The sequence below is a fragment of the Nestor notabilis genome, unplaced genomic scaffold, assembly GCF_000696875.1.
Source record: "Nestor notabilis isolate BGI_N333 unplaced genomic scaffold, ASM69687v1 scaffold5513, whole genome shotgun sequence".
Taxonomy (NCBI): Eukaryota; Metazoa; Chordata; class Aves; order Psittaciformes; family Psittacidae; genus Nestor; species Nestor notabilis.
Window position 1 is genome coordinate 44,006 of NW_009922243.1, and position 19,936 is coordinate 63,941.

The following is a 19,936-nucleotide window of genomic DNA, read 5'->3' on the forward strand; positions in this document are numbered from 1 at the left end:
TTTATAAAAATGCATGATCTGTTTTGTACATCATAGTACTGTACACTGAGTATATTTATACATCCACCCCATGTAGTTGTTAAAGAACATGTTTGAATTACATGTTACAGACCTGTAAAATTCAAGTGTAGATACATGCTTCATTGTTGGTACCCAGCCACTGCACTTAATGCTCAGATTTCTGATGCCAACATCCAGTATGTGCTTTAATCTGAGCATGAGGAGGGGAGTGGGCATATAATTCATGCTTCAGATTCTTTTACTCAGAGTTTGAATCAAGTTGATGTTTCTTGCTATTTATGTCAGATAGAACAATCTTTATCTTACTATTTAACATTCCTCCAAAAGCAGAATCTGTATAGGGACAATTGCTTCAGGACAGGAAACATTTTGTGGATATCAACCTCAGGTCTTCACTTTCTTGTAATCCTGGATTTTTTGAGTGAAATTAATACAGATGCCATTCAATATTACAAAAAAAAAAAAAAAAAAAAAAAACCAAACCAAAAAAACAAACCAACTCTAACTTACATACTACTGCCCTCTACTGCATTTTTAATATACATCATTAAAGTATGCACTATGTCAGCTCAAACCATACAAGTCACAGTTCTTGTCAGGTTTATGAGAATCATTCATGTCATTGTTCAACCAGCTCATCCACACAGAAGAGCTATAAATCAAAAAGTATTCAGAGTTTTGGGGAAGAAAATCATAGTATATCTGAAGAAGGAGAACCAAAGAAATGACAAGAATCTGTATACTTGTATTCATTTAGTCTCCCATTTTTCATCTCCCAAGAAGAATACAGCATCACAGTCATTGTAGAATTAAGAGCATCCTCCAGTCAGTTCTAGCTGTTCTCATATAAGTTTAAAAAAAAAAAAAACAAAAACAACAACCCAAAGACAAAACCTATAGGAGATGTGAAACACATAATATTAATGCTTTCAGATTGTCTGAGGTTCACAAATCTCTGATGCTATGGGCTGCTGAAGATGTCTACTAGTACAAAAGACTACACACACATATTTCTTGCCCAAAGAGTAGAGGGGGTTTTATTATTGAATTTGTCTCACATCCAGGATGTGTCTTGGAATAAATTGCATCAGAACAAACTAGATGTTAATCCTCTTAATTTAGTTCCCCTGGAACTCATGTTTTGTTTCACCAAAGAGTTTTCTACAGCACATGAGGCACTTCAGACTTAGATTAGTCCCATTCACAAATTGTTCTCTGTACTGTAAATCACCCCTTTCTAATGGAGATTGGGAGACTGAAGTAGACAACCAGTGCAGCGTAGTTGTCGTTAAAATATATTGGATTAAGGTCCAGCAAATAAATTTCCTTGATGCCATCGTGCTAAAGTATGTTTTTCTTCCCCATTGACCTTCACTGCCATGACCAAGCTTTGCCATTCATTGTCAGGGCATTACACCTGAGCATTTGTTGAGATCTTCCTCCCTCTAGTGGATCCTTTGCTAGTTGTACCGCGAACCCAGACCTAAAGTTTGCACTCCTCTTTACAAAAACGTGCTTACAGTCCTATGGCTATTTCCCAGAAGTGAAATAAATACTGATTTCAATGGCAAGAAGAGCCCGTGGCACACAGAATTCTAACCCAAACAGTAGCGTGTCCCAGGAAGGAAGCTATGATTTTAGCTACTGTTGCCAGTGTTTGAATTCCAAGCTTCCCAGGTATTTCTAGACAAAGTCAATGTATGTTTTCTAAAAATTTCCATAAGAAATTGATGAAGGAGCTACAGCATCAAGATCATGATGCCACTGAGTCTTCAGTAATTCCTCCCCATTAAAATCCATCACCTTCTAAGCCCTCATCTTTTGAGACAAATTTAAATAAACAAACAGAAAAAGCTCAGAAGACATTGACTGAGAATGTAGCCCTGCAATTAACAGAAAGCAGGAAAAAGTAAAACTGATGATAAACTTCTGCTTAAGGCAATGCAGCAAGTTACCAGAAAGACAGGATTACAACTATTATGAAGAGTGCTAGAAGCAACATCTTGTACCCTTTGCCCACGAGCCTTGATTACAAGCAAAAATCAAGGATTGTTTTGATTTGGCTTTAACATTCAAAATAGTTATTTTTTATTTTTGTCTTTGATAGCTGTCAGAACCATACCCTCTGAAGGTCCAGCTGAACATTAATATTTACTTTATATAGCTTCATAAAACCTGTTTGCCTTGAAAGTTTGTGCCTTTGGCCGTCCACTGCGTTACCTCCATATCCATGTTTGACAAAGAGTTGCTTGTTGTCAAGGCAGGATGAGGAACGGAAATAACTGAGCATAAAGAAAAGATGTCCTAGGCACAGACACACAGGCTCAGTCATCCTCACTGCACTGCAGGAGCATGGGGTTCATAGTGGTTGTGAATAATTTTGTAACTAGGCCAAGGATTTATGTGTCCAGGTAATAAAAGTACAGAGGTTCATTAGTTCACTAGCTACAGTTTACAAGGCTACAGAAGTATTTTATTTACACTTTGGCTGTCCAATACCTTAACATTTAAAATTACCTGCTTTCTGGATTTTCAGCAGTATAACATGTTGTGCAGGTTTTGGTTAAAACCTCAATTTAAGAATTTTTCCCAGTCCACAGAGATGATTGTACAAAGAAGAGACTATTTTTTTATGATTGTTAGCTGAAAATGATCCACATCAAACACCTTTTAAGTGCATGCAGTACTGGTAACAAATTGAAGATTCAAGATTAGCAAATACTATTGCTTCTAAATCTACTGAGGTGGGGGTAATAACTTAAACTTCAGCTATTTGCAAAATAAGCCTTAAAACCTGAAATGAAGTTACCTTGCTAAACTGTTCATACAAAATCAGTTATCACATGTTACAAGAAGAAAAAGTTCAGGATTAGGATATTCTGCTCAGCTGCTGCACGGTATAGTACAAGAAGTTGGAAAGCAACATCAATGCAGACAAACCATTAAGACAAACTTAATATCAGCATTTTGAGGAAAACATTGTGTATTAATTTCCTTGATTTTCTGGGCTTGTATTACATTCTGCTTTTGCCTGAAGAATGCTGATTTGGGAACTAAACGTTCCATTAAATTCTTGTTTGTTGATCTGAATGACCACAAAGTAAAAGGAAACTATTAAGCTAGAAGTTTGGAGGAAAACTAATTCAAGCAAAAAAGAAAGTCAACATCATTTCTCAAAACTGTGATCCCATAATTAAGGAAAGGATGTAAGATAGCACAGCAAAATAGCATCAGTCCATATGCAGCTATTACTTTGTTATTTGAAAGATGCACAACCGAAGGAGCACCAGCATTACATCAGTTTTCTAGCGTTGCACAGGACAGCAGTCTTTCACACAGCTTAGCATCACTCTAGCTTGGCCCCATTATCATTCTGTCCCACCTTTCCTATGCTCTCAGCCTTCCCAGCTTCTTCCAAAAATTGGCACAGTGCAGGATCAACTTGCTTTAGTGCAGGACTTCCCCCAGTTTAATAGGGAGCTGGAAGAAGGCCACATTCCCTTTTTTCCTGCAGTTATAAGGGGTCAATGAACCTTGAGGAAGGCATAAACAAGAACTGTACTGGGACAAGATGTCCAATTAATAGGGATCTAGGTCACAGAGAGGAGCAGCAGCCACCAATGCTCATCTTGTATTACAGTCTTTATCATGTAGGGGCAGGGGGAAGGAAACTCCCACAAGGCAATTTTCAGCCTTGCTACTTTTTCTTCTTTCTCAAGAGTCATAAGCAATCATTTGTACTTCAAGTTAGTGAAGCATCCAGGCCAGCCACAAGAGGACTTATATTTGCCCAACAGGCCTTTGGATTGCTTTCATAAGGGAGATCACATCCAGGTTTTGGGGGGTTTTTTTGACCCCTACAGATTAATTGTCTACAGTTAAGACTTTTTTCAGAGCCACAATGCACTACTTTTAATTGCAGGAAGACTGTTTAATACAATCATAAAACTGTATGGTCTACATGCATGAGCTGGATCAGTTTGGAAACCAACAGTAAAAAGGCAACTGCAAGCATTTGGGACACTTCAGGATTGAGGGACTAATTTCAAAATGATCACCTGAACAGAGGTGTGAGGCATCTCAAGAACTTTTTTCTTTTCTCCATAAGATGAGCAAGAAAGAAGAAAACAAAAGAAGTAGAGTAATCGCAGTCCCACATCTCCATAAATCCAAGAACAGTGAACAGAAAACTCCAAATGGATCACAAGACAGTAGATGCATTTGGAAGATGAACCAAGAAGCAATTACTGTGAGAAAAATGAGACACCAAGAATCTGTGGGGGAAGAATACCAAAAAGTTGACATTCCATCCAAGCAGTGAGACAGCATGTTATTCACAACAGGAGACAAACTATATTAGATCAACTTTATTATGTTATCAAAGTTTGACAATAAAATATTCAAAATCTATTGAACACAGTCATACACAAAAAGAGCATATAAAATGCTAGGTCTCAGAATATGTTCCATACAAAATACTGTTAAGTGTAGAGCAGCAAAGTCATTGCCAAACATTCCCTGAATTTAAGAGGGCCTTGAACACACTGTGCTCCAAGATCTACCTTAGTACCAAACATTCCTTCCTTTGGTCTGCAAGTCCTTTACAATTATTGCTAGTTATTGAAGCCTTCTGTTTTTAAACAGAATCACACAGTGACTCTGAACCTCCTCAGAAGTGTTACAATGACAGCTGAAAGCTTCCTCAGCATTTTCTATGCATATCGTCAAAAATAAGAAACACATTTGGTCCTCAAGACTATTTTTGGTTTCTGAAAATATCCTGGAAGAATAAAAGCGAGTAAAAACTATGGAAAGAGACAGACACATCATTGATATATGTTAGGTATAACAAAGAGATGTCAGTAAATTCAAGCATTTCAGCTATGTAGTGTGGCAAAGCAGCCGAGTTACTCCTCTTAAGGAAGTGCCATGTTCTCCTCTCCTTAAAGATTTACTTTTTTAGACCTCTCCCCCACAAGAATCTAGAGGGCTCAAGTGCACATAGCTCTAGCAGGTCTGTAACAGTAATGCTAAATACTCTTGCCTTGTAGAGGAACATGCCATAGTGAATAAGCACTTCTCAACATTTCGAGTGGTTTGTTTTCAATTATTACAATTGGAGTTTACTTGCTGCATTCACTTTTCAATGACAACTCCATGCTAATATGCAAGAAACTGAAAATGAAAAAGCTGAAGATGATTTGTTAGAAAAATCACAACTTCTGGACATAAACCAGAACTATAGCCTGCAAAACCTTCACATCCAAATCATATCTCACCAGAAACACCATGCTTGTGCTAACCCTTAGGTACACATACTCTTGCACAACAAAGTTATACAGTTACAAACAACATTAAAATGAAATGAAAAAAAAAAAAAACCCACCAAAAAAACACCCCCAAAAAACCAAACACAAAATTAAAAAAAAAAAAAAAAAAAAAAAAAAAAAAAAAAAACAAAAAACAAAAAAAAAAAAAAAAAAAAAAAAAAAAAAAAAAAAAAAAAGAAAAAAACCCAAACTAAACAAACAAGCAAAATAATCCAACCCCCCCAAAACCCCACCCTGTAAATCTTTCAGCTTTATTTTACCAGGTTAAGTAACAGAAGTTTATTTAAAGAGACACACTCCAGGGCTTGTCCACTAATGGATTGCTGATTTACAAATCTTTTAACCTAAAGATGCAGTCAACTGACCTGAGAAACACAGTACTAGGCTGCCAAAATTGGAAAAGAAGGAGATTCCTCCCCACCTTGGGATGCAAAGTAGTATTAAAAAGTAATTAAAAAGAAAAATAATTACAAAATAAAGAGTGTATTTTGGAATTATGTATTTTGGAACTGCAAATCACAAAAATCCCTGAAGCTAAACTCTTGGATAAGATTGAAAATGGCACCATTTAATGGAAGCCTAGAAAACATTCTCTAGATCAGGTTAAAAGCTATTTACATTTTGTTTTCACTTCCTCAACCCTTCATGCCCATGTTAGTATCCTGCAGTACATCCTCCAGCTCCACTCATTCCAGTGCTTATTGACAGGCATTCTGCTTCAGCAAGAAATAGAGATTGTGATGAGCTGTTTTCTGTAATTTCTTCCCACTGCAAACCACTAACATAGCAATGTATTTAACAGTTGAGTCAGACCACAGAAGGAGTTTATCATCTTTAAGCAGTCTTAGAACACAAGCCTGAAGCTTATCCAGCTGACAGCCCTACATAAAATAGAATACTTGGCTAAAGAACTTTTTTTGTGGGTTTTCTGTTGTTGTGCTTTTTGGTTTGGGGGTTTGAGTGTGGTTTTTTGTTTTCAACAGTTACCGGTGGCTTAGGACAATCAAGTTCTTATTCTGGAAAAGTCTGGGTAATACTGCTGCTGAACTGTAGGTTCCTGGGCAACTGAGGACAAAATAAGCATTCCATTTTAAAAATCAGGAAAATATGTACTCTCCCTCAACAAAAGTAATAGGGAAAATGCAGAGGCAAAATGAAGGAAGTTAAAAACCTAGGAAGGTAATTAGCTTATCAATGATCCTAGTGCAAGTTGCTTGTTCAAGTTATTTTTGAATTAAAACATAAAGACTTAATCCTACCACTTGCACCAAAGTGTTTGCAGTCTACAGTAACAGAATTTCAAGCCTATCATTTCAACACATCTTACTGATACATTTAATGGCAGCAAATATTTAATGCATGTTACTAAAATAGTTAAAAACTTTACCATTTAGACTACTTCAGTGTCTTAAGTAAGAAATCCTCAATAGTTCTGATGAGTTCCTGAAACTCTTAGAACACCTTCCTTGGAGGACCTAGCATTTTGGAAGCATAGTGTTTTCAGAAAACTAAGTGAAGTCTATCTGGGTGACTGGTTTTAAAGCAAGCAAAACAGAATCTTTGACTGAGACTATTTCTCCAACAGGACTTCTGTAATCCAAGGCTGTAAATATGATGGCCTTCATGCTGTCATTTCTGTGGAGTTCAGGGTTAGACTTTTTCTTTTATATTTAGTAAAACAATACTGTAAGAGTTACCAGAATTGCATGTTCAGCAATTTCTAGAAACATGTGACACTGACACTAAGCTGTGTGGTTCAGTTGATACACTGGAGGGAAGGGATGTCATCCAGAGGGACCCTGACACATTTGAGAAGTGAGCTAATGCCCATACCAAGGGGTAATGGGTTTTAACTTAAACAGGGGAAGCTGAGGTTAGATATAAGAAAGAAGCTCTTTACTGTGAGGATGGTGAGGCACTGGATCAGGTTGCCTAAAGAAGTGGTGAATGCTCCGTCCCTGGCAGTGTTCAAGGCCAGGCTGGACAGAGCCTTGGGCAACATGGTCTAGTGTGAGATGTTCCTGCCTACAGCAGGGGGGTGGAACTAGATGATCTTGAGGCCTTTTCCAACCCAAACCATTTTATGATTCTCTGATTTAAGAAACAGTGTATCTCAACTTCTTGAAGAAGCAAAAATGAAACTTGTAACCTATGGGAAATGAATTTCAGTCTTAAAATGTAACGTTTCTTTTCAGCTGAATGCAATGTTGGTCCAGTTACTGCTTGGTCCGTAACTGGATCAGAGCCTAACTGTTTGACTGAGAACAAGGTTTATACTTCATTCTTAATTATGCTGGCTTCCATTCTCCACCCCATTTCAGCAAGTTCACTTTTCTTTTTGAACTAATGCCCAACATCCATTATCATTTCCACTACAGGAGATCACCTTTCACCCAGAAATGCAATTCTGCATCAGAGGGATTGTTTGACAGTATTCAATTAGCTTTAATTTATCTGCTACTTCACACAGCTAAGGCTATTGCAAGCACCAACCACTGTTCAGCTTATTTCTGCTATCGATAAATAAAGCACAGGGTAAGAATTCCTCAGACTCCAGATTGTATGTAATCAGGTTCTAGAAGTTGATGAGCAAACAATTTCTCCTTCTTAAAAAAACCCCAAAAACAAAACAAAACAAACCAATTAAAGACATTTAAGAACTTGAAGTAATTCACACTCTCTCTTCCCAAATCTCTCGCTCTTCCCAAAAGCTGTAATAAAATCAAGTATGGATTATGACAAAGGTAGTATAGTACCAGCTAGAGGCCTTCCCCATTTTACCTAGTAGATGTGCACATTTACAAACTAACATACCGGGAACTGTGAAGCAGAATATGCAAGACCTTTTAAAAAGTTTACTGTGCTTCTCAACTGTTAGTGTCATTACCTTGTTTTATGGGCACCTGAAACTGCAACCTTCCCTAGCCTTCCCACTCCAAACCCTGCAAAGACACAGTCATACGAAGGAACTCAGGTATATGATATTATGTAGTATGTGCATGGGCTGCACAATCTCCTATTGAAAGGCTGTATGATATTGGACACAAACACCAGAGGCACCAAAATGCATATCTGACCAAATTTGCAGAATGTAAAAATACCATGAAGCATCATAGACACAAATCAGAGACAAACTATCATTTCGGACACCAAACAACTTCTCAAACACAGCCTTAAAAAAAATCCCCAGAAAATAAATAATTCAAATATCTAAATACCAAGAGATTAAAAGGCATTTTCCCCATATTTAAGGGAAGGCATCACAGGTGAGGAAAATAACACAAGGTATCACAAATCAAAAAGCAGCTTTTTCACATAGGAGATAGTAGTATCATTGGACAGCATTTGAATATGCTCATTTCCTGAAAGCTCAAATACCACCACTTTCTGTTTTTGCATATTCACCCACTTTTGACATTGCAAGGCACTCTGTAAGTTTACTGTACCATCCCCATCGCTGTAAAAGATCTTGGGTTCTTTGTCTGGAAAACTTTCATAATGGAAGGAATCCGGTGTTTCCACGCCAGTACCATAAAGACAGTGTATGCGCACACCAGGTGGTGTCATCTGGTAGACCAAGGGTTCAGTGTCTTGTCTCATGAGCCAGCCATCTTCAAAATTGATGTCCCTGTAGAATTTCTGGTAATCTCTAAGAGTGTAGTTAGCTGTAGGTGTTCTTACAAAGACCTTATCTGAAGGCCATGTGTAGTTGTACGGGAGCATCCAATTTGTGGAAACCGCTGATCTTTGCTGGTCTCTGATCTTGAGTGAACTGATAACAGGTATTCTGTTGTTGTCACCTTAAAAAAAAAAAAAAAGGTGGAATTTCATTATATACAATGCAAAGCAGGATTCTCAACCAGCAGCAATTACTATCACTCACAGTGGTAACACAAAAAAAAAGATCATTCCTTTTGCTTATTGACAGTTTTAAAAGTTTTTCTTCATTTATTTAATCTTGCTAATTAAGTTCTGTAAACCACCTTATAACTTTAAAATGTAAATATAAATTGATGAATGACTGACAAACCAAGAACACTGCTGCCTTTCCAACATGTTCCTCATTTGAGAAGCAAGTATTTCCTGCCTGAGCAAAGTAAGAAATCAGCTTTTATCAAACATTATTTATGCCATTTGCAAGCTTTGTCTTACATGCTCTTCTGAAAACCTGTTTTACAGTGATTTCAGTACCTAGATGAGGTTTTTGCTGAAAGAACAGATAAATACTACTATCCACAAACATCTAAGAACTCATGAAGAGACTTTATGGGCTTAACAAAATATCTAAAGTTTTGCATGTTCAAAACAAGCAGAGCAGCAGAATTTCATTCAGAATAGTTATAAAAATTATTATATAGTTTATTTACCATTTGGCATAATGTTTCACCAGTTTATGTGCTCCCTTTGTAATGAAACCTACCAGAACATGCCTACAACTGAGAGAAAATGGCAGACTCCTAATTAACCAAAAAATTAACCATCATACAAGGCAACAGAAGAAAAGCGAGTAACTGTCTCTGCTTATGTCAAATAAGAATGCTGCACTCGGTGACCTATTCAGTCTCCAGGCATAGTACTTCAGCAAAAGATGAGTTGCAGCTTGTTTGCTTCTGGTGAGAACCATGGAGAACTGCCAGCATCAGCAGTTCCCATAAGCATTTCAAGATTGCTGAAATACTTGTGTTGCTCAGAACAAATCTAGAGAGCTAGAGCTTAGTATCAATACAAGTCTTAAATTATAAGATACCCCAAACCCCACAATATTATTACATTTTACCAAGTTTAGACTTACAGTTATTACAGAACTAGTATTTGACAAAAATATTTCAAGAATTTTTCGGTAGATATCAAATCCATTGTTTTCTTAGCAGTATGTTACAGAGATGGCTCTAACACATGACTACATTATAATTTATATGCACCTTTCTTCATAATTTAACCACTGTTCTTGCATCTCCACAAAAATAGAAGCTACTTAATAAATGGCAGATATAAGCATTACTAGAAACCAGCATATATTATTAAAAAAAAAAAAAAGGAAAAAAAAAAAAGCCCTGAGGTAAGAGTTTGTTTTCATTTTCATGATGACCTATTTTCCATAATCACAATGGTCGGCACACTTCAATTCCTTTGTCAGCTGAACTTTGAATCAGATTTGCCTTTTTCTGTTTCCGGTGGTTACAGTACAGTGATCCAGGTTAGCCACAGCATAAAAACTGAAATACTGAAACCAAAACCGCTATTCCTGTAATAGCCCTGAAGTAGATTTTTCAGTTCCGTAAGGTGGCACTGTTGCTTCAGCACGGTGACCTAAAGCACAGTCTTTAATGCCATCTTGAGGAAGACTGTATGGAAACATTGACTAGCATAACTCTGAAAGAGATAAAAAGGAGACTCCAAAGAGCACAGCAAGAATCACAAAAGTCCTGAAACATGTGTTTCATATTATTGTGTGGTATAAATACTGAGCTGTGCACTCTCTCACCACTAAGTTACTGAATATGACTTCGCAGTTTTCAGCAAGGAAAGCCCAAGTTCTGAATTGAATAGTGAAAGGAATGTGTACAAAATTAATTTCCAGTAGAATAATCAAACACAGAACCTGACTGTTCCAGCCTTCTCTTAAAGAACTGTCATAAAGTGCTTATCAAATCCTTTACTTTTCCCTGAAAAGCAGAATTACTGTATGGACAAGATCATGCTCAAGTCAGCAGGCGCAACACTCATTGACATTATAGCGAACAAAAATAGTAGGTCTAAGGAAGACACTCCTAGCATCCCAAGCTGACAAAAAAACAAACCAACCTCCACAGTAAACTTTGGGTCTTAGGTCATTGCAGTGGGAACATCCTCACTTTATTGGCACTGGATTTGTAATGACAGTGTTGATCCTCCAAAGCGCATGAATAAGTAGCAGAAAGTATCACATATTATGTAGAGAAAATAATGCCACCTGTGTACTGTTTGCCACTTTGATAACACAACCGTGGATTTGACATGAAGTTCCTAGCCATAACTCATATTATAAACAAGAATAGGAGCAGAAAAGAATGCATTCACAGCCTGCCTTGTCTTTGCTGCAGGTACGTAGTATCTTTCTTTAAAGCAACAGTTCTTCTGTATCTGAACACCCTGATAAGGCTAATTTTAAAACTCCATGTAGTTTCTAACACATGTAATCCAAGTGTTAATGCCTGATGGTGGTGATTTACTACAGATACTTGAGAGAGAACTAGCCTAAAAATGTACATTCTGATATTGTGTTCTGCCCATTTAACTTTCCTACATGATACTTAAATTTCTGCTCTAAAGCACAGACATACACAGATTAAAAGATGACTACATTTTGGTAGAAATTCAACTATTCATTATGCATTTTTATAACTAATCACTTTGGATGAGATGCATTGTAAAGGATAAAAAAGATATGATACATGAAAGTTTAATCCAACAGAAATCTGGGACTGTGGAATGTTACATAATCATGTGGAATTTTATGAAGGTGATATTAGCATTGCTCACTCCCTGCCTTTTCTGTAGCGTGCAAACTTGCCAGATGAAGCCTGTGGGAAAAGGGAATTTTTACACTGCAATAGATTTAACAATGTATAACTCAATACAAACACCCAGTTCAAGTTCTCTAATTATTAACTGAGCTGTGCACTACTATTCAGAATCAAATGCCTTTGCTAAGCAAAGCATTCTTTGATCTGTCCATGCATGGCTGGCACTTGCCGTGTGTTCTGCATTTTGATGAAGTCCAGTTTTGGATGTCTTTGTTGAAGAAGATAGTGATATCCAAAGCTAACAAGTCAGACACAAACTTAAAAAAAAGCCAGAAACATCATGTGCTGTATGCCAAAGCACGTGAAAGAATCATGGTATCACATGGTAGAGTAAAAAACTTTTTCTATCAGTCATTTTCAGTTATTTAGTGAAATACATTATGCTTCTTTTTTCAATTTTGTTTAGGCTTGGGCATATCCAGTATGCTAAACACAAGATGTCAAAGATTCACTTTTCTTATCACTAACTTTGGACATGCATTTGTGCAGCGGGCACCACTTCACCACCATGTCTACAAGTTTCCCTTAACACTAACCTGAAGCAGCCATGTGATCTTCAATCAAACAGAACTACTTAATGCTCTGGACTCCTTGTTAGCTTTGCAATACTGAACAGAGAACAATCAGGCTGGAGGCAGAAATGACAGAAATAGAAGACACTGCACTAAACAGCAAATGACACAGTGATCTGCTGAAAAGGGGTTAGGAGAATGGGGTCAAGAGGGGATGCTGCTCCTGGTTAAGGGCTGCAAAAAAATTCAGTCCACTCCCATGGACATAGAGAATGACAATCTGGTCACAGGGCTTGCAACATCAAGTTGCCATCACTTATGAAAAAATTACTTTTAACTTCATAGTATCTTAAACTCTCATCCTCCAGTCTTAAGAGGTAACAGTCTAGTTAGTATCTTGCACTACTAACAATACACATTGCAAACTCTCAATTACCTACCTGAAGCCAGCACACGGAGAGTTTTAGCCACTCCTCCCCATGGAGCGCCTAATGACACATAATCCTTTATGTACTTGTCTTTCCAATCTTGAGTCTGATTGTTGAGGAAGTAGAGGGTGTACATATTACCCATACTGTGAGCGATTAAAACAACCGGACTTCCATACTGCTCATACATTAACTCTATCATCTTGCGAAGAGCCACAAAATAGTCTCTGTTCTCATCTGAAATAAACATACGGGTTACACAGGTATAATAATTAAGTGTGAATGCTTAACTTAAAAAAAAAAAAAAAAAAAAAGCAACCAACAAACAAACAAAAAAAAAAAACCGTTTAAAGAATTGTGCTTTTGGTGGAAATATGTGCAAATTCCACTGTCTGTGGAACTAATAATGCAGAGCACAGAAATTCCAGTGGGAGAGGTGGTTGTTTTTGTGGGGGTGCATTTTGCTGGTGTGGGGTTTTTTGCTGCTGATTTCATTTTTAAGCAAGTCCTAAGTAGCAAGTTAGGCAAATTGTTTAAAGCAAAAAAGAAACTATACCACAGAGCTTTCATCTGGGTCCAGGGATACCCAGGCCCCAAGAACTAGTCAAAATTAAGTATAACTGTAGAGGTGGGAGGGGAGAAGAGACCCAAAACAGTATTTTCTGGTTGGGAGAGTCTAAGTTGTGTTCAAGTAACAATGTTACTTACTTGGTGCCTTTCGCCAGTCATAAGGTGCTCCTCTGACATCTTCGTCACGTTTATAGCCCCAGTCTACTAAACTCTGCACCAGCATATAAAAGTAACTGCCTGTAGACATAGGATAAGAGAGAAACATAACAGTGAAAACATTAGCATTAGAAGCAGCTGGCGGACACTATTCCACAACAAGCTAAGTTCTGGAGGCATTAGCTCTAATACCATGTATACAAACATTAAAACTGTAGTCTTTGGCAATCTAGAAAGCTGTATACCAAACAAAACAAGTTATTGCTCGCTATCACCCGAAAGTGAGAGAATACTATTATTAATACTTCCTACTAGTTGGCTGATCTGTCAAAGAAATGTGGCAGAAAAATGTGGTATACACAAAATGGATGAATTTTCTTCAGCAGAAATGTCTTACCCTTGAACTGTAAAGAATACACCATGGAAGTTACAACATTAAAAGTCCTAGCTTTTGTTGATTGCAGATTAACTTCAGGTAGAGTAGATAATACATTAATAAAGATTGGCCAACATTTATTCTTGGAAGCAAATGATTACAGTATACCCCCAAGGCAAAGTTATGGCAACCATTGCAAAATCGTTTTTCTATCTATCAGGTAGTGGGCTAAGACTTAAATGACTGAACATAATACTTTAATAGCAAAGAAGGGAAATGTCTGCAGACCAGCTTATGTTAGATATTGGAAGATGTTACGTATTGTAAGCTTTGGCACATAGGATTTAAGTATTACCACAATTAAATGCATCTAGAAACAGTTTAAAAAATTAAAAGTCAAAACATCCTGTTGATCACAGTCATAATTAAGTTTTGAGCAAAACCTCACTTGTTAGTCTTGAATGCTTATTGTATAATCCCTGAAGTGCACAGGGGCAATTTTAAATACGGCTCTCTTCTAATTATGAGAGTCATCTAGTGAAGATCAGTAAGCACATTACTACCCCTTTGTAGATTGCTTCCTAAAGAAGAAGCCCATGAAGTATGTAAAGCTCAGTGCATTACTCACTCAAATTACTCAAGTCTTCAGCCACAGCTAACAACTCACAAAAGCTTATCAGATTCAGCAATTTCCAAAAGACAACTTCTACAAAAACACTATTAAAAAAATAAAAAATTCCTGTGAACACATTACTGCAAAAACCTTCTGCAGCACAAATGCAATTATAGAATTATTCTGACACTAACAAAAGACAGGGAACTACAGAGTATGGTACTAGATCTTCCAAGCCTATTAATTCATTCCTAAGGCCAAAAAGGATCTTACTCAGAACCAAGCTTAAATGAAGTGGTTATATTTTGGTTTTGATGTTAAACTTCAGTCACAGAATTTTCTACTTGACCCATCTCATTTTCCAAAACTGTGTATTTTTGAAGTGCCTATTTGAGTTTCATCCAGAAAACTTAAATTTGGCACAAGACTAAATAATATGGAATCTTCTTGTCTCAATCTATCAGGCCAAACAACAAACAAAATGATATAATGCAATGAAAACACTTAAAAGCAGAGTGAGCCACATGCTACCCTACCACCAAAAAAATACCAGTTTTTCTACTTCTAAAGCAGAACTGTAATTTGAAATCACGTTTCAGTAGCTTGTTGTATAAAGACACACTAGAAAAATCCTACAAGTGAGACAGCACTCCAGACACAGCTTGTACATACCAACGCTTCTTTTACTTGGGTCAAGGAACTCCAAAGAAAATGTCTGCCCAAAACCTGGGACTCTGATATCCACCCCATCTGGTGGTTCTGTAATCTTACTTGTTCGATTGTATACAAGCCTGGGGGGAAGAAGAAAAACGAGAGAGAGAAAACACATGGAACATGTCATATTACCACATGACAACTCTCAACTACATTGGGTCTTACATTCTGAGTGCCGTAACAAGAACTTTAAGTGCTGTTACCAGGAAGAAGAAAAAAGAAAAATCACAAACAGATAGACATGACAAGAGCACTCTAGCTCTAGCTAAGAGGTTATACAATGCAAACAGTTATTTTGATTAGTTTAGTACTTCACACGCAGAATCTAAGACTTCTCTACAAAACTGAGCATGCAGAATTGTGTCTGACCTTCAGAATATAAGCTACTTTATACAGTTCTACACTATTTCACTTTACATCAAGCCACATAATAGAGAAAACCTGTCAGAAACAGAAGAATGTGGAAGTAGAAGATAAAATACCTGTAAAATTAGATACCAGAAAAAATTTCCTAGATAAAAATAATTCATTGCTGTTTAACTAGAATACCCATACCAGCATAAGGTAGTACTTGGTATTTCTTCACCAGTAACAGTTGGTACCTGATGGAATCTTAGAACCTGAACTGATACTCAAACCTGCACACATGAAAAATCTCTAGTCTATAAGGCTTATAGCAAGACGTAAAGCAGCGGTACAACTACATAACAGGTCAGTACATTCACATAAAATACCATGGTTTTAAATTGCACATGCTAAGTTTTTGTTGTTTTCACAGAGTATTTATATGAGTTTTACAGGAACCTTAGTGAAGCAGACCGAATGATGAATTAGTCTGGAAGCCTTTCGTTAGCCAATTTTTTAAAACCAAAATAATTCTGAAGAGACTTCCAGACTGCCCTTAAAGAACCCCATGTGTCTCTGCTGCCCGTGAGACTGCTCTCTAATGACACATTGCCAGCACAAGTGCAAGTGCAAGCTCCCATTCCCCCTTGCCTGTCCCTCTGAGCTGCCCAATGAACCTCCTTCCCCTTGCCTCATCAAAACGTTAAGTACTTATCAAAAAAGTAGAAACCTTTCTGCTTTAGATAAGCCAGTAGAGGTGTCTGGTAAGTGCTCAAACCAACATCAGTTAACTAGTAGGAGAGAAAGTAGGAGAAACTATTCATGGAGAACCTCCGCTTTTCATCAGTGAACAGCTACCTCAGATGCAACAGAGCCATATCTTCTAATGCATCCTGTTACTCCACCTAGCAGAATTCCTAGCAACGTTTTTCACTGGTCTTGAATCAGAAAAGGAAGTTTAAGGCAGTCATTCTATACAAAGCATGTTAGTCTAAGGAAAGGAGATAACTTCAAAGAGCAACATTTCTGGTCTCACCTGATATTATCAATCCAGCAGTCAATGATGACAGGAAGAAGCAATTCTAAATTCAGCCACAGTGTAAAATAACTGTCTGTCTTCTTAGAGCAGAGATAGTGCACTACTGATGGTTTATCTAACTTTGCTTCCAACTGATTGCCCAAGTCTCCTGGAACTGAAAGATATAAAAGGGAGACATTTTAATTTTAAGTGTCTAACATTTTACTTTACAATATACACATCTTAATATTGTAGCCCTCGTGGTATCATTGCCTCCAGAGATACCACAAAGCTTCATAACTAGATGAAAAAAAAAAAGAAAAGAAAATATTACATGAAAACAATATACTGCATGCACATTTTCCATAAATTGAAAATACTTAGGTTTTCAAAAATCAGTAGCTGAGGAACCACCATGTAGAATAATTCTGTATCAACAGCTGTAACTTCAAAAAGCAGACTATCTAGTGTCAGGTCTTGTTAGGCCATGGGTATTAAAACAGTTGGTCTCAGATGTTATCAAAGTTATCTGCGTTTTAAAGTGCAAACTCAGTCTTTCTGAAAGACTTCTTCAGATTTTTGCAACTGCACATGCAAGTCCTTCTGTTCTCTTTAAACAGCTGCCTACAAACTATCAATCTGATGTTAAAGTCAAAAGTGAGAAAAAGCAGCTCTGTTTATGTTTTTTATTTTCACTTCTTCACCTCCAGCTGTGCTTGAGCTACAAAAGATTTATTTGACTAGCATGATAACCCAAATACACAGTTTCATATCTTTTCCATTCAGGTCTGGATGCAACAGTAGTTTCAGTCTTCATTTTTTTTGTTTTTTTGATACTTTATATTAGTAATACTTGGAGGGAAGGATCTTGTTATTTGTACCTTCTCTGAAGTGCACTCACTGTTTGAGAGATACACTAAATGCCAGTACTCCTTTATTTTCCCTTATTTATTTTAACACTAGATTAAGATAGGAATATAATTTCTGTATTAGAACTAAGCTTTAAAAATGCTCTTACAGTTTTCAGTAGCAAGTTTCCAGAGAAATTTTCTACATTCTGTTATGGTTAATATTTTTTTCCCCTCAAGAACCAAAAAGGCAGTAACTGAAAAGGTTCTCTGTACTAGAAAAATTCAAGAGTGAGCTACTTCTTAAGGGTTCCCCCCACTCCTTGCAGCTCCACAACCCCCCACCTTTTTGGGGTGTGCATCACTCCATCCTATTGACTTGTCAATGCTTCATTTTGAAGTTTTTTAATGCAGGCCTACCCACAGAGTTGCTTTTTTCCCCCTACTTCAGTAAATCATTTAATCAAAAGAGTTCAGGTTCTACACAACACTGATTCCTAGTAATGGTTTAAAGAAAGAGATAGTATCTTTTAGTGGAACATTTAATTTAACTGGAAAGACAGAGATGCTTTCAGAGAAACACTGCAGACTTGAAAAAGGACAGGACTTCAGAACATAGACCTGGACAACCACACTCTTGAAACTTTAATCACTGCAGGTTATACCCCACCACAAAAGATACACCTCAGGACTTCCTTATTAACTATCCCTACTTTCTTGTTAGGTTTGTAGTGCTTTTATATCTGTAGTCTTAAGTGAAATGTTAAAAGACCCAGTAGCTGACCACAGTTTATTTTAGGTCATACTTCAAGGACTCTTGATATATTGGAAAGCATAGTAAGGGAGATGACAGTATTGCATCACATCCTAGAAAGAGTTTACTGCAGTTCAGTCTTGTAACCTCACAAAATGCTGTTTAGTTATTGCTTACTGAGCTATAAGGCAACAGCTTGCTCCACAGTCTCATGCCTAAGCAGTATCAGTGCTTTTAATTAGAAGGAGAACAGAATGTAATTCTATTTATATCAATTGTTCACGACTAGCCAGTTTCAACAGCAGACCTGCCAAGGGCTGAACAGGTTAATTTTGTCTTCAGTTTCAATGCAAAACAAAGTAGGAGAGTGACATTCTGTTCTATCCTGCGATTTCATTTCCTTGGGAAAAATAAAGTTCTTCCAGCAAGACATCTTTCAAAAGACTTACAAAAACATCTAGAATATGAGAGTTTTAAGAACTTGCTGAGGTTTCCAAACAGCACTCTAATAATTATAAGCACTCCTACTTAGAGTAGGAAGACTCACAACTGAAGCAGATTATCATAAAGATACATTTATCAAGAAGAGTAATGAAAGCAGAAAGCTGTACAAATTCTCACTTGAACTTAAAGAAGTGATTTTAGCTAACTGCAAGTTTAATTTGGTTAAGATATCTTATTCTCAAGCTTCTTGAGGACAGAGGCTTCTGCTCCAATTAAGAGCAGAAGATGAGCAATATTACATACTAATTTTTACTCAAGGGATAATCAGGAACAAATTGAAAAGTGATAATTTTATGTAATTCTAAACAAAAGATAAGGGGCAAGTTGCACCTGTGCCAAGATACAATAGTGGAGTTGAAAAATGAAGCAGTGTCTAACAGAAAGTGCCTTTTTTTTAGGTTTACCTTTCCATACTAACAGTGAAACTGCTATTCACTGTAATTCACAACTTCTTCTCTAAAGTATATTCTGTAAGATGAAAAGGGCTCAGGATGAAGCTATAGGGAATAAAATGCAAATTTTGATATTTCAGATTATGGAAAGAAATATGCAAGGGCTTCAGTCCTCACGCCACACAATTTAACAGTGTTAATGATTTACATTTTGGATGGAGAACTACTTAGTGGCTTTTTGATAAGTGACAGGTTAAAAAAGATCATACTGAAGATTAATTCTGTAGGGTAAGGATACACCTTTCTGAATTTTATGCGATGAATTTGAAAGCAGTAGAAAAAACACATTTCCCTTTTCTTGCAGGCCATATACACAGAAAGCATCTGTGGGCAGAGTAATCTGTAAGCAGTTTTTGTCCTCAACCTCTCACCTACCAGTATCTGTAGTTTCTAAGCCTTTTTGCTGGAAACATTATATAAAGTTCTTACTTTCTAAAGCCTGCAGACTGACCCCATAAATGCACAAAATAAACAGTCAAGTGAAGCTCTGCAAAATACATCAGCATTAGTTAAAACCAGGTGTCCAAGACAAGACCTCAAGCAGTACCCTTACTTCCCCAATTCACAGTTTTGCAATACATGCATTGACTTCTGAACTGCAACATTTGGACATATGAGATTTCATATTCAGCAGAAAAAAGGGCTTCCAACAGATTTGATGATCTGTCAGTTCTAGCATATTCTGCTTTTTCACAAAGGCAGTAATCCCAGCAGAACTCACTCTAATAC

The 19,936-nt window shown here is 37.0% G+C and overlaps 1 protein-coding gene across 1 annotated transcript; it reads right to left on the reverse strand.

Annotated features, from left to right (window-relative positions):
* Positions 1–8,569: 8,569 nt before the first annotated feature.
* On the reverse strand, positions 8,570–16,824 carry PLA2G15 (phospholipase A2, group XV; the record flags this gene model as incomplete). The annotated part of the gene is made up of 5 exons (XM_010011521.1): positions 8,570–9,151; positions 12,870–13,094; positions 13,566–13,664; positions 15,245–15,363; positions 16,668–16,824. Coding segments are annotated over 5 exons (1,112 nt in total), but the record flags the coding sequence as incomplete, so codon positions are not given.
* Positions 16,825–19,936: the final 3,112 nt, after the last annotated feature.